The sequence below is a fragment of the Notamacropus eugenii genome, chromosome 5 (assembly GCF_028372415.1).
Source record: "Notamacropus eugenii isolate mMacEug1 chromosome 5, mMacEug1.pri_v2, whole genome shotgun sequence".
Lineage (NCBI taxonomy): Eukaryota > Metazoa > Chordata > Mammalia > Diprotodontia > Macropodidae > Notamacropus > Notamacropus eugenii.
Window position 1 is genome coordinate 438,877,674 of NC_092876.1, and position 16,698 is coordinate 438,894,371.

The window sequence follows — 16,698 nt, forward strand, 5'->3', positions numbered from 1 at the left end:
TTCCAGTCCAAGATAGCCTGGAAGGCCAACAGGAAAGGTATATCACATCTGGGTTCAGCCAGCCTTGGCTGCACGATGTGACAGAGACAGAACTGGAACAGGCTTCAAGGTGATATGTCACAGGTAGCAGCTGGGGTTCCCAGATCCCCACAAATGCAAAAGACAGCTTCAAAGGTCAGTAAGAAATCTCTTTCACCTGGATGAGAAGGAAGCAGGGTCCTCCCCTAGCTCCAGCCCCAGGCAGCATCATCAGCAGCACCCATTTTTGGAGCCTTCATCCAAAAGAAACAGGAGGAATCAAGCAGCTGATCTGGATCTCAGCCCTGAGTGACCACCCTGTGGTGAAGAGGAGCGATGGCCTGGTGGAATTAGTAGAGACTCTGGAGAGGGAATTCTACTCCCAGGTCCTGGGCAGAAAGCTTGTGGTTGCTCCCAGAGCAGGGTAGAGTCCAGGAGAGGACTAAACTCTTCTCCCTTGATTGTGCCATCTTGGAGAAACTGAGAACTTACAGGTCCCCAGAGTATACCCTTCTCTTGACAAAGGACTCAAAAGTCAAATAACTGGCTGGGGAAATGCCCAAAAAAGGAGAGAAAAGGCTATAGAAGGTTGCTTTCTTGGTGAACAGGTATTTTCTTCCATTCTTTTGGATGAGGAAGAACAATATATACCATCAGAGGAACACTTAAAAATCATGGTTTCTGCATTCAAAACCTACAAAATAAATATGCAGCTGTGTCAGGCCATGGAAGAGCTCAAAAAGGATTTTGAAAATCAAGTAAGAGAGGTGGAGGAAAAATTGGGAAGAGAAATAAGAATGATGCAAGAAAATCATGGAAAGCAATCAACAGATTGCTAAAAGAGACCCAACAAATGCTGAAGAAAATAACACTTTTGAAAATAGAGTAACTGAAAGGGCAAAAGAGGTCCAAAAAGCCAATGAGGAGAAGAAGGCTTTAAAAAGCAGAATTAGCTACATGGAAAAGGAGGTTCAAAAGCTCACTGAAGTAAATAGTCCTTTAAAAATAGGAATGGAGCAGATGGAAGCTAATGATTTTATGAGAAACCAGAAACTTACAAAACAAAACCAAAAGCATGAAAAAATAGAAGACAATGTAAAATATCTCATTGGAAAAACACAATTGACCTGGAAAATAGATCCAGGAGAGACAATTTAAAAATTATGGGACTACTTGAATACCATGATCAAAAAAGAGCCTAGACATCATCTTTCATGAAATTATCAAGGAAAACTGCAATGATATTCTAGAACCAGAGGGTAAAATATATATTGAAAGAAACCTTTGATCATTCCCTGAAAGAGATCCAAAAAAGAAAAACTCCTCAGAATATTGTTGCCAAATTCCAGAGTTCCCTAGTCAAGGAGAAAGAAAGAGCCAGAAAGAAACAATGAAAATATTGTGGAAATACAATCAGGATAACACAAGAACTAGCAGCTTTTACATTAAGGGATGAAAGAACTTAGAATATGATATTCCAGCAATCAAAGGAACTAGGATAGAAACCATGAATCACCTACCCAGCAAAACTGAGTATAACACTTCAGGGGAAAAAATGGTCATTCAATGAAATAAAGAACTTTCAAGCATCCTTGATGAAAAGGCCAGAGGTGAATAAAAAAATTGACTTTCAAACACACGAATCAAAAGAAGCATGAAAAGATAAACAGGAAGAGAAATCATAAGGGACTTACTAAAAGTTGAACTGTTTACATTCCTACAAGGAAAGATAATATTTTTAACTCTTGAAATTTTTCTCAGTATTTGGGTAGCTGGAGGGATTATACACATATATACATAGAGGGCACAGTGTGAGTTGAATAGAAAGGGATGACATATAAAAAAATAAATTTAAAGGGTGAGAGAGGAATATATTGGAAAGAGAAAGGGAGAAATGGAATGGGGCAAGTTATCTCTCATAAAAGAGGCAAGAAAAACCTTTTTCAGTGGAGAGGATAAGGGGGGAAGTGAGAGGCAAAAAGTGAAGCTTACTCTCAACACATTTGGCTTAAAGAGGGAACAACATGCACATTCAATTTGGTATGAAAATCTATCTTACACTACAGGAAAGCAGGGGAGAAGGGGTAAGTGAGAATGGGAAAGGATGATTGAACTGAGTGCAAATGGGAGGAGAGAGTAATTAGAAGTATACACTTTAGGGGAGAGACAAGGTCAAAAGAGAGAACAGAATAAATAGGGGGCAGGATATGATGGAGAGGAATATAGTTAGTTTTTCACAACATGACCTTTATGGAAGTCTTCTGCAAAGCTACACATATATTCCTATATTGAATTATTTGCCTTCCCAGTAGGTATGTGTGGGGAGAGGGGAAGAGAGAGAAGTTGGAACTCAACGTTTTAGGAACGAATGCTGAGAATTGCCTTTACATACAAGTGGGAAATAAGAAATACAGGTAACGGGATTTAGAAATCTATCGTGCCCTACAAGAAAAGAGAGAAGATGGGGATAAGAGAAAGGAGGGGTGTGATAGAAGGGAAGGCAGATTTTGAGAATGGGTTATCAGAATGCATGATGTTTTGAAGTTGGGGTGGGGAGAGATGAGAAGAAAAGTTGGAACTCAAAATCTTGTGAAAATGAATTTTGAAAACTAAAAGTAAATGAATAAATTTAAAAAAAAAGGAAAAAGGATTATACTTGCATTTCTGATCAAAATGATCTGTATTCAGGGAGAGTTCAACAAGACAGCACACCTATTATCAATTTTGAGCTTAAGTATACAGAGAGGACAAGCATATAAATTAAAAGTTAAATTCTTCATTAAATACAGAAGCAACAAAACAAGTAAATACTTCACTTAAACCTTTCATGGACCTGAAGCTTCATTTCTGTCATCCTGTGTATCTACTTTCAAATAATGGTGAATCTTTAGAGTTTTGTATGCACCTCTCCCTTGATCAATAACTCATCTTTTCAGTTGCTTTATCCAAACCCCCTCAAGCATTTCAGTGTATTACTCTCACCTTTGTGATTTTTATTTGGCCTTTTTATCCCTGAATAATTTCACTTTTCCCATTTTATTCAGTTCCTTTGATTTGCAATGCTCTGCAAACTGATGTTAGGCCCCTTGAAGGCACTAATTATGTGAGCATTTCAAAATATTATCTTTATTATGAATAAATATATGTAGTTAAGATAGATTTCTTTCTGTTTTTAAAGATATGTTCAGAGTTTGTTCTAGATCTGGCATGCTAGAACAGCTTTTAACCTACAAAATAAACCCTGGATTTTTCTCCTTGGATTTCACTCATTAAATGCATCTGAACTGATACTTTAAAGCAACTCATTGCTGAGTAGCTGATTAATCTAAAATCATCTAGTACTGGTGCTTATAGGTAAATTTTAACTGTTCCTGATAGTGCTTTGCTGAATTGAGAGGAATTAGTATAGGTGATTATTTGTTTCATTTGTTTGTGATTTGGATCTCTGGAGAGCTCTACTCAGTGAATAGCCAACTTCTGACTATAGTCACTTGACTACAATTTTTGAATACTAAAATTAATTTTGTTGGGGTATCATAACTGAAGTGGCAGCTTCGTTATATGTTCAGGTAGTAAACTTATGCTAGAATAGCAGGCATTCTTAATAAAATAGAATTTTAATGTAGTGAGATGAAGTTAGTAGGAAGGCACAATAAAAGTGGAATTCTAGCAGGCTCTTCTATAAGAATATATCATGTATTATGTGCTAACTTGCAGTTTTCTGTGTCTTTATTCATTTTATTCTTAAGCATGCCCATTCTTCACCTCAATTTCCCTTGATTTCTTTGACTTTCTTTACCTAAAGGTCAGTATATCAGAAATGAAAGAAGACTATTTAAAATCAGTGAGGCTCTTAAAACCCAGCATGAATCGATGATCATTGCAGTCTCTGTTTAGGGAAAGCTCTGCTGATTTCTGCCAATCCTGATGACCCCCATAGCTCTGTTCAATGTGCAAAACCAAATTTTCTCTGTTACCTCTAGCCTATTTCCTCTTTTACAAGCATTTTAATTAGAACTTTAAGGATTCCAATGCAATTCTTAGGGAAGCATTAAGATGGGACAGAGTAAGCTATGTATTTACTTTATGTATAAAATAGTTATCTATATGTATACACATGGTTTCCTTCTTTAATTTTCTCCTATACCCTCAAGTTGATAATGCAATCAATTTGAGGGACATGTGTTCTAGTGGATAGCTGTGACAGATTTTTAATTCTGCAGTACTTAAGAGTTTGTGCTAGCCAATAGTTTAATTGAACTTTTCAGTACATTTTAATTTTGACATGTTGAACTTCCCCATCACATTAATCTATGTAAAATACACATCCACATGCATTTATTTGTTGAGTTGGTTTTGGGATCTTTATTCTCTTATTGATTGATTAATTGATTGATTTAGTTAACCAATGATTTAGTTACATATTTATTACATGGGGCAGCTTTTGATTCCCTGTGTACTGGAGTGTACAGTGAAGCCTAGACTCAGTAATTGTTTAGGAAACATTTAGGTCAAGATAATTCACACGTCAAAATTGGGAAAAAAACCCTAAACGAAGAGATGAGTCTTTTGAAAATCAGTGCTACAGCTGAAGAATAGTGTATCTGAATCTTCTCATGTCCACAATGAAGTGGCCCCAATACCATTACTTTAGTGGCCATTGTAATTAAACAAAGAAAACCCATTGCAATGGAGGATGAGACATATCACAACTGTTCTATAAGGGTAGAAGTATACATTGTTTTCTTAGCCTCGCAATAAAATCCTCATCACATTTGGCATCAGGTTCTAACTTTTGGAAGCTACATGCAGGGTTTATGACTCAATTTGTTGCATGACTTAATTAAAAAAGCCTTGAGCAGAAATATAAGGTTTTCCATGAGATCTTCTCTTTTATGTCGTCATAAATAGCCTTCTGTGCTTTAAAATGAGCTAGACATTTGAATATTGGCAATTAGCCCCCTTTCCTCCTCAGTGGGAAGGCTAATCAACTGTTTTTTTAGTGAAGTACAGTAATGTCTAGGGAAAAGAAGCTAAGGTATTTGAATAGATGTTATGAATACCAAAATTTAAGGCATCTCAACTGCAAAAATAGGAATATGCTTAGAATGTACTGTAAGAAGAGATTCATTAGTCTAAATATGTCAGACTTGTCTTTTATTTTGTTTTTAATAGCTTGAAGAATGGACATTTTATCTGTCTGGAATAGGCCTCGTTCCTCTACCCTTGGAGCCAGTGATCATACGTACATGTATTGGTCGGCATTTGTCTGTCATTATACCTTTCAGAAACCCCACTACCGAACATGTTCTTGTTGATGTCTTATTGAAAGGTGAGTTATCAGATCCCCCTTTTCTTGTCATACTAATACTAATTGAATTAAATAAGTTCGTTTTTGTTGTTGTTTAGTGGATTAGTTGTGTCCCACTCTTTGTGAACCCATTCGAGATTTTCTTGGCAAAGATAATGAAGTGGTTTGCCATTTCTTCCTCCAACTCATTTAACAGATGAGGAAACTGAAGCAAACAAGACAAGGTTAACTTACTTGCCCAGGGTCACACAACTAGTGTCTGAGGTTAAATTTGAACTCAGGTCTTCCTAACTCCGTGGCCAACAGTTTATCCACTGTGCCATTTAGCAGCCTAGTTTATAAATGCCCAATTATTTCATAAAGCCAAAGTATTTTGGACACAGAAAGATCTTATAGACCATTTATCTCAACTGCTTGATTTTTGAGATGAGGAACTGAAGCTATGAAAGATTAACTGAATTGTCTAAGGAAACTCTGCTTGTTAATGTCAGAAAAAGGATTAGAACTCAGATGTCTCCATTCCAGGTTTATTACTCTTTTACTATACCAGGCTGTGATTTTTGATAATATGAATATCTGAATCTCTAATTTCAGAGATCTTTATATGAACTCTCAAGTCAGTAGCACAAGTCTCCAGGGCAGGAGCTGGGGCTCCATACAAGGTATGAGGACTGGATTCTGCTTCTTTCCTTTCAGGACAAACAGAACAAATCTAATTCTGTTTTCCATATGACAAATCTTCAAATGCTTTAACAAAACTATCATATCTCCCCTTACTCTTCTCTACTCCAGCCTAAGCACCCTCAGTTCCTTCCAACAACCCTCATAGGATAGGGTCTCTAGGTTCTTCACCAGTCTGGTTGCCTTCTTCTAGACACTCTCCAGCTTGATAATAACCTTTTCAAACTGTGAAACTTGCAGTTGAATCCAGTACGCCAGATGAGGTCTGATGAGGACAGAGTATAATAGAACTGTCACCTTCTTGTTCCTTAAGTTATGCTTTTCTCAATGAAAAATGTATGTATGTATGTCATTAGATTTTTGGTCACCACACCACACTGTTAACCCGTATTATGACTGTAGTTCAATCAAACCACCCAACCTTCTCTGGGCATACCATTGCCTCCCTCTGCTTGTGCTAATGATTTTGATTTATTTTCTGAGTGTAAGAGTTTAAATTTGAGTATATTGAATTTAATCTTGTTAGATTTTAGCCTAATGCTCAAACTTTAAAAGATCTTTTGGGGTCTTGAGTTTTCCAACCAGTGTGTTAGCTTTTGGCTTTGTATCATCTATAATATAATGAATAATGTCATCTATTCCTTTAAACACATTAGTGTTAAAACTACTGTAAAAAAAAATCTCAGGCCAAGTACTGATCCCTGGTGTACTGTGCTGGCTATCTCTAGTCTCATTAACAATTACAATTTGAGTATGTCTATCACGCCAGTTCTGAGACCAACCAATTGTATTATTGTTTTGTTCATACTTCTCCATATTCTCCACAAGATAAGCATTTCTCTAATGCTTTACAAAAATCCAGGCAAGCTATGTTTATAACACCCAAAAAAGAAATAAATAGCAAAATATAGGTATCTCAGAAAATGAAAAAAAGAATGATCTATTCTTGGTGAAGCCATTCTTGACATTCCTTATAATTATTACTTGTCTTTCTGGAGGTTCACCATTATCCCCTTAATGATCCTATTCTAGCCAGGCCTTGTTCACTTTTGGGGCTAGAATAAAATGAGACACTTGTTGACTATATAATATTTTACAAAAGTAAATTTAGTTAACAATAACATGGAAGGGATGTTCATCAAAAATACAGCATTGGTAGAGTTGGACATACTTCACCTCATGACCATATCTGAGGTACTTCCCAGAAAAGTGGATTAACACTTACTGCATTGGGTAATTGATCAAGTCTCAGAAGCACCATCTAATTGTGTGCTAGGATTTTTTTCCCTATAGGATAGTGTTCTTCACAGTGGAGACCAAAAGTTCCCTGAGTATTAAGAGAAGAGGTCCTTGCATTATCTGAAGGAGTTCATAATCAGTCAGTTGAAGGATAGGAAGATAGGCTTCCTTTCCTTTTCCTTGTTTTCCTTCTGCTGGTAATTCAGGCCAGTCATTTAGACACTGTATCAGAATGAAATGAAAGTCATAATCACCTACAGTTTTACAAAAGGAAGTTTGTATAGCCATCACATTGGAAGGCTATTTAACAAAGATGCAGTCCTGGTTGATCTGGGCATAACTACCTTTAACTCAATACAGAGACACATCTGGTCACAAGACAACACAAATTCATCAGATATGAAGAGAAATGACTACATGTATGCTGGGAGTTTTATGTGTTACAACCAGGTAAATACATCAATGGCAACTGGCCCAATAAAATCTGAAGAAATGTTTCATTGACTTTTTGGGGAAAACAAACAAAACAAAAGTAAACCAATAAACAAAGAAACAAAAACCTCAAGAAACAAACAAACAACCAACCAACAACTTGTCAGATTTTCCAGTCTTAATAGATATTGCTTCTATCATAAATTCCTTATAAAACTTTTCCAAACATCAAAGTAAATTTCCCTGGTTTATAGTTTGAAGGTTCCATTGAACCTATGGAAAATAGGGAGTTAGGTTCCTTCAACCACCAAACAAGCTAATCATTCACTAAATACTGCTGGAAATACACTTTGGCATACAATTCTTTATAGCAAAACATGAATTCCAATAATATGCACTTTTTCTAGCAGAGAAACCGTGAAGTAATCCATAAAATGTAATACACAAAATAAAACTGATAATATACAGAATATTTTTCTCACAAGTAATTTTCTAGCATTAGGTCTTTTGTACTAGCATCTCAATAAAAAAACAGACAATATTCATTTTTAATAACACATGAGATCTACATTACCATAAATAATATACAGCAAATATAATTCTTAAAACTAAGACCTTTTAAGAACTGAATCTTATTTTTCCAATCTGTCATATGGCAGTGTGAGGATATTTTACTATATATATATATATATATATATATGTGTGTGTGTGTGTGTGTGTGTGTGTATACACACACACACTATACTACTGTAAACCTATGTACCTTGGCTGTCCTCTTGAAACCAAGGGAGATGCTGCTGGGACTTCAGCTGCTACTGTTTGATGTTGCCAGGACAGGTTAGGTTGCAGCATCACTTATGATACTATGTCCTCCACAGCTGGTGTATGGTGTTGGAAATGATGGAAGACAAAAGAGCTTGAAATAATGCATCAGTGATATCTGCTTCTTGCACCAGTTGAGATCCTTAAGGATCTCAGAGTATTGGAGCAGAACAGAGGCAGGTTGATATTTAACTCTGAGGCTTTGATCAGTCATAGGATTGGCAGCCTTGATGCCTCTAGCCAGGTTGATTATGTCAAACCACTCTTTAAGCTTGGAAACTGTGAGTGGCATGGTCGTTTTTGTTTCTGTTTTTTTTTTTTCTTCTTCTGCACATAGTCATGAGTGTGTATTGTTGCCAACTCAAAAGGAAAATGAGATTACCAATAAAAATCACTCAAATGCTTGAAATCCTGTTTGCTAATCACAGAATTTCATAAAGAGAGGCTTACATCTTCTGAGACATAAGACAGAATGTTTGAAAGCAAAGATCTCAGGGCTTTGCTACAAAGGGGCTTTCTGTGACCTCTAGGTTCTTTTTCAGGTTTAAATTCAGTGACTATTTTATTCTTAAGTAATTCTTTAGGACATTGGGGAACTGAGGCTTTGGTAGTGATTAGGGATAGTGGATATTTGCAAATCCAGGAATATCATGATATAATGAAACTAGTTCTGTCTGCTGAAGAGGAATTAGAGAATGTGAAAAGCATGTCACTTCTCTCCTTCATCTTCTCATCTGATTCTTCTTGATTGTGGTTCAGAAGTAGGTGCTTTGGAAGTATTTCTTTTTGAGTATTGCAGAGGCAGATAAAGTGGTCTGGAGGATGAGGATGAGTGAATTAGTATAACCAAGAGGAAAGAAAGGGAAAGAGGGAGTTCATCATCCTAGTTACATTCCTTGCTTGTCTTGGTAGACCCTGGTTTCCATTCTACTTCAGTCCCTCTTAGGTGTTTGTTAATTGAAAGCTCCAAAGGACTACATTAACCCCACCTATAATAATAGCTCAACAAAGGAGGAACATTTTGGACGAATGTAGGGTAATACTTTTTATATCTTTGCATCAATGGTCATTTATTTGTGATAGTCTAGGTTTTATATCTTTGAGTATTATTTTGCTTTTGTCATTTTTGAGACTCCATCTGAACCTTGGAGCCCTCATAAAATCAAACTCAATAAATAACATTATTTTATGAGGTAATAGCAAAGCATTAAAGCCACAAGAAAAAAAAATGAGTTTCTGCTCTCTGAAAATTGCCTTATATCACAAATTAGTTTATTACCTTTAGTACAGCTACTATTATTTTTATTATGACATCATTTAAGGAGAAAAAATATAGTACTGTAGATTACCTTAGGAAAGTTACATGGAATTTATTTGGCTATTATGGCTTGTGCAGAATTAGTCCTAACTGTTCTGAAGATTTATTGAGATTAGCTATTAATGGAGTCACTCAGAAATTTAGTGTTCTTATACATGACATTTTAACATGTTTAGTGGCTCAAGTCATTTAACAAATGGCTATCTTAATGACAGGTTTTTGCTAACTCAATAAATAAAGGCGTAAACTATGCGAAATCCCATCAGTGCCTGGTTTTTTGCCATAATGATGCCAGAAATTTAATGTTTAAGCTTTGAGCTATGAAGTTTTGTTTAACCATCTTAACATGTAAATTATTTGGGAGAGAGAGAGAGGACAAAAGCAAAACCAAAGCCCGGACTGATTTATTGTGCTAAAAATGTTCAAATTGATTCATTGCTAAACATTTTAATAAAGAAAGAAGAAAACTGAGCTAAAATGAATAAGATGTGGATATATTCTGCAAAGCAGAGAACTACTAACATAGGTCAGCACCTTCTTTTTACCTTCAAGTCCAAGGAAGTTGCCTAGTACACCATGAAGTTAAAGGATTTATCCAGAGTCAAATGTCAGAGGTGGGACTTGAACTCAGGTCTTTCAGGTATGTAGCTTCTGCCATGGCTTAAACTCATCCTGTAAAATATGAAATTAATATTCTATGTAAGGGAAAGTAATTAGGTAAGCTCTAGAACAATTCAATGAGTTTACAAGGCATGGACCACTGCTAGAACCAGAACTAGACAAAAGACTTGACCCTTTGGGGAGAAGACAAGTGAAAGTCATCTGATTGGCTTTCTGTGGCTGAGTTGTAAAATGAATCATTTTGAGAAGAGTTGTCTATCATTCCCCGCTCCCAAGCAAGCTCCAAAATGGTTTCACCTTCTTTGTGCACATCCTCTTCCTTGGATGTCCAGATCAGAGCCCAGTAAGTATATTGGAGAGGGGATTGCACACTGACCTATTTCCCCAAAACCTGTTCAGTGTGCAATCCCCTCTGTATACACACACACACACACACACACACACACACACACATACATATGTATATATATATACGTATACATATACATATTTTTTCTAAGCATAGTTCATATAGTAAAATTCCTGGGAATGAACTTTCAATGCCTAGTATATAGTAGCATACTTACTCTATACTTGTGTGAGTACAAATACTTGGTCAAGATAGCTATGCCTACATGCAACCCAAGCAAAGCCACTACTCCTTATCCTTACTCTCCTGTGTAGAAAAGGGAGGGGTGTGGAATTTGAATTCCCCAAGTAGTGGATCCTGCAATATAGTCCTTCTAACAGTAAATGAAGATTGTTTTGGGAAAATCACCAACTCTTCAACCCCAAGTTCAAATTAAAAGGCTCAGACACCAGACCTTCTAGAGACAAGATTTCTTCTTTTTCTCCATTTCATTTTAATTTTCTCAATGACATATAAACACAAATTTTAATATTTATCCTAAGTTTTTTGAGTTCCATATACTCTCCCTCCCTCCCTGACCACTCCTGGAAAAGTTAATCCATTTAATATAGATTATACATGCTCAGTCATGTATAATGTTTCCATATTAGTCATGTAGCAGAAGAAGATGTAGACCAAAAACAAAACAAAACCAAGAATAACAAAGAATTTTTTTAAATTCTTCCATCTGCATTCGGATTATCTGGAATGTATATAGCATTTTTAAAAAATCACACATCCTTCAGGATGGTCTTTTATCTTTGTACTGCTCAGAGCAGCTAAGTCATTCATAGTTAATCATTCTATGATATTGCTGTTACTGAATATAATGTGCTTTCTGTTCTACTTAATTTTGCATCAGTTCATGTAAGTATTTCCATGTTTTTCCGAAAACATTCTGCTTGTCATTTGTTATAGCAAAATAGTTTTCCATTACATGCATATATGACATCTTGTTTAGCCATTCCTCATTTGATGGTCATTCCTTCAATTTCCAATTCTTTGTCACCACCAAAAAATATTTTTGTACCTATAGGTCCTTTTCCTTTTTGAGTGCTTTATGTCTCTCTCTGTTATTAACTCCTGTGAGTTCTTATAGCCTTGTACATTTTCCATGGGGCTGAAAGAAAATCTGCTCTTTACCTCACACCAAATTGTCCATTGAGTACCTTTGTGCGAACTGACAGCATCAATACCCACATTTTGGGAAACCTAGATACAACTTATATTTGAGTTTTATTTTGAAGATTTCTTTGGAGGAAAACTCCACATTGGTGCCATGAATCATAAGGAGATCTTTGGTATCATCCCCTAGGATTAAGCCTGCTCTTTCTGATCACATAGTGTTGGAGGCTGGATCAGGAGAGAGTGATGTAGACCATAAGCAATATCTATAATTTACATAAATTTCTGAAAAGGTTGTAATCCTAATGTTACACTTCTATAGTGTCTTTCAACTTCAGATTGAAATGCTCCTTGAATGTATGGCCTAATTATGTATCTGACCTTGAGAAGCAGATAGATAGAATGCACAGCATAACTATTTCTTTTTCACCTAAATGTGATTTAGGAGGAATTACACTGGATTTCATATCAATCCACTTAATTAAGCCCTTCTTAGGTTGTTATTTTCCATGAGCACTCTGCTATATTCAGAAGAAGACTAGACTTAGCCTCAGGTAGCATATAGCCTAATGAAGGGATAAGACACATACACAAAAAAAATTATGACAGAATGGGATGTTTGCAGCACCACTATTCCTCCTATTTCCCTAGATCATAGTCTTGGTGCTATTTTTTTTTATTATTTTCTCTCCTTTACATCTTTCCTTTAGGAATCAGGTTATGCCAGTTCTATCTCCACAGTATCTGTAGCGTTATGACTCCAATTTTACTCTTCTTATCACTATCCAGGCTCAAGCCCTCATTACTTTATTTTTCTAGATTGTTGCAGTTGCCTCATTTCAGTATTTCAACTCCAGTTCCCTGTCCTTCTCCAACCCATCATTCATTTTACTGTCAGTTAACACTTTTGTCTTTGTATCTCTGGCACCTAGAAGAGTGCCCTGAACAAAGTAAATGCTTAGTAAATGTTTATTTAGTTGAGTTGAATTGTCACACTTTTTGAAAACTACTACCATTATTTACCAGCGCTTTCTATATCTCAAATTTCCCTGTATTTAATTTATCCATGTGCATGTTGTCATCCCCAAAAGAATGTAATTTCTTTGTGGGAAGGGACCATTTACTTTTTCTCTTAACTAGTGCTATTCCCCAACATTGTATATCTCACATACTAGGTTTTTAATGAATGTTTGTTGAATTATATCCAAAGAATAACTGGAAAAAGAGGTAAGAAGGTGACAATTATTTATCAACAATAAGAGGTGAGAGATGGACAGCCCAAGGGCTAAACTGGTTGTACCCAATGTTAAAATAATCAAAGGCTAACAATGTGTTTAGTGAGTCTTCTCTGAAAGATTTATAAACAACACAAGCAACAAAAAAAAGAAGATAAATAGAATGGCAAAACATTCCAAGCTTAAAATCTGTACCAGTCACAGTTCCATTTGAGCAACTCATGTACAAGGGAAAATGCTAAAAATAATGAATAAAAGTAAATTTAAAAAATTCTCTATAGATATCCTATAACTTGTTCTGCCCATCATCTCCATTAGGCCAACAAAGAGTTGAGTATAATGAACAGACAATATAAAAGGTAGATAATATGCTTAATACCTTCCTCCAATTCACATTTAATTCCATTTTGGCCATTGTGTTTTCTCTTTTAGGTCAGTAGGCTATATATTTTTTTTTTTTTTTGCTGTCCCAGTAGCAGAGACTAACTTTTGATAGGTGGATCCAATTCCTATTGTGGAGTTGTTTAATAATAATGTCTTTGGCTCATTTCCCTCTCACTCCCAACACTTGCGTTTGAAAGCTATGGGAAACGTCCAGGTATCATACTTCTAATATATTCATTTTACTAATTTGTTAGCAAACAAGCATTTTGGTGGCATTTGAACCGGAAACATTCATTAATGAAATAAATGAAAAACATAATGAAATCACAACCAGCATTCTTGGTGAGTACAGTCACATTTCCTTTCCTCCATTTTAATTTTTGTCTCAATTTCTGCCATACATTCATAATATGTATAGAAAAAAAATCTTGAAAAGTTATCTTTGAAGCAGGAAAAGGGAATTGGAAAAATTAGTGAAGTTAATCAGCAGCATTTTTCCTTGAATCACCAGTAATTCTCATTTGGCAGTTGTTTTCAGTTTCTTGCCAATAGAAAGGCTTCATCACCATGCTGATTACTTCCACAGCTACCAGCCAACCCTCTGCTCCTCCAGAGGTTCCAGTCTTCTCTTCTTTCTCCCTTTCCCTTTGTCTTCAAATATTCTCTCTTAGTGCCTATCTACCATTAGCCTTCAGTCCATGGTTTCTGTGAAATATAATCTCCTACTACTTCTATGTTCTGTAACCACTTGGCAAGCTTGCTCTAATCCCCAACCCCTCATAAAGAGGAGAAAAGATAAGAAAGTTTTCTGAAACTTTCTATGATTTTTACACTGTGATTAAAATAAACTTTTTTTTTTGGTTTTATATCTCAAGCCTTTAGCACAGTGCTTTGCACATGTAGTACTCCAATAGATCCATTGGTTCACTGACATTCTTACTTCTTCCAATCATGCAGATCTCAGTTCATACATGCCTTTTCACCTTTTGTAATCTGATAGTTCCAAACAGGGACTCCATCCAACATTATATTGCTGGGGGCTTTGTTCTTACATACATGCATATGTATACATTTACCATTTCATAGATATTAATGGAGCATATAGGCTAACCATAGATTTTCATCACCATTAGCAAACAGCTTGTCCATCACATCTTTTTCATCATTTCTCTGCTGTCATAATTTACACTTTTCTACTTGTAATTCCTAATTTGTATGCTTTCAGCTTGCTTACATCGACCGTGCATCTCTCCATTATCCTTTGTTTGATCTTTGGCTTCCTTCTTCAGAAACTCTGGTACTACATGTCTCTCAGGTATACAACATCACTAGAAGAATATTGTTTTAAAACAATTTTACATTTTTTTTCAAAAAGAATTTTAGAGTCATTTAAAGAATTTCTTCAGAACAGTCTGCTTCATTTTCCTGCTCAGTTCTGGGACAATTTCATTGGACATTTTAATTTTAATTTTCTTTTGGCATTGACCCTGTCAAAGAAAAAAAGAAACTTATTAATACCATACTGTGTTTTATGCTTGTTGATCAAAAGTATTTTTATTAATTCAGTACTCACACATTTCTAATTTAAAAAGAGAAATTTATAAACTTGCATAGTTTACAACTCTCACCTCAAATTTCTTTTCCACACTTTCAAATTCCTCAAGTATATCTCTCTTCCCAAGACAATTTTCAGTAGCATCTATGGAAATGTTAAAGAATAAAAATCTTGGGAGAAACTGGGATTTATGGTTAACATTCCAGAAGAAAGATCACTAATAGTTAAACAAATAATCTCTAATTAGCCCTGGATTATTTCCTTGACTGCTCCTTTCAAGGAATAAAAGTATGTCCTCCCAGGGATCAATATTGTAATAGTCTCTAAATGGGAAAAAAGAAGGTACTTATCTTTGAAGAGAAAAGAGTGTGCTCTCCTTGGGTGGATCCCAGGTCAGTTGTTTTATTGAATGAGCAAAGAAACAGTCTTTTTTTTCTAGCTTCTACTTTCTTTCTTTTCCTAATCTACCTGAATCCTAGAAAAAGGTATAAATAGCATTTTAAAACTAGAAATATATGCTTATTAATATTTCTAGAGAAGTTGAAATAGAAGTTTTTAATAGGCCCCAAATATAGCTTTTGGGGCCTTGTAAGGCACCAAGAGTATGTAATATAACCCCTACAGAAACAGACTCTAGTTCCCATAAGTAGCCCATTTCTTTCAGTCTGCTTGGGGAAGTCTTGTCCCCACTCTTCCTGCCAAATGAGATATTTAACCCAGCATGGCACTGTGTATGAATGTTTCTATTTTCTAGATGAAACCATATAGACCAGTACTGACTTAGCACAGTGAGTCTGGCAGAGCATTGACCAGAGTGCAGCCATGGCCACAAACCACATCTATGGTAAAGAATGTAATGCAGTGGACAGCTACTGCAGAGTCATTCAAATAGGCCATTACCTATTCTTCAATTGAATAGTTTATAAAAGTGTAGGTTTCAGTCACTGGCATTTAACAACAGATTGTTAGATCACAAACGTTCATCTGTAGAATCTTATGTGAAAGAGTTTTGCCCTGAATAGATAAAATTAGAATCTCTTCATATACAAAATTTCTTTCATTCCATAATTCTATGCAGTCATTTGAATTGTGTGGACTTTCCTCTTAAATATTATTGGAAAGATGGCATTTGTATTATGTAAAAATAATGTTATGAATTAATTCCCTTAGAGAATATATTGGTATAAAATAGTCCAAATATTTTACCATGTTTTATGTTTATTGGAAAAATAGCAAGTTCACTGAATGTGCAAGGCATCTTTTTAAAATAATCAGTGGCCTTTCGTGCACTGCTAGCTAATCCTTGTTTTACAAAATAGATTGTAATGTTTACTGATAAAAACTTGTGCATTTAGTCATAGAGACATAAAAGGTGCAAAAAATTCCTTTTGAATCAACACCATCTTTCTTTCAACTGATTTTCTTATAGCTATTACAGGTCATTTTGATTTGGCAAATTAGCTAAATATGCAAAATGGTTAATTGAAGTAACAATGTGAGCTTTCTTAAACAAACAAATAATTTCAGTCTCACTATATTTGTGTGTGTGTATATATATATGAATATATA

General features: G+C 35.4%; 1 protein-coding gene across 3 annotated transcripts in view; it reads left to right on the forward strand.

Annotated features, from left to right (window-relative positions):
* The window catches only part of CFAP47 (cilia and flagella associated protein 47), a 917,896-nt gene that overhangs the window by 654,803 nt on the left and 246,395 nt on the right, over window positions 1–16,698 (forward strand). For all 3 annotated transcript variants that reach the window (XM_072615192.1, XM_072615194.1, XM_072615193.1), the window contains one exon: window positions 5,194–5,350. In XM_072615192.1, the coding sequence (XP_072471293.1) occupies window positions 5,194–5,350 (157 nt within the window). The remainder of the gene's footprint in view (window positions 1–5,193; window positions 5,351–16,698) is intronic.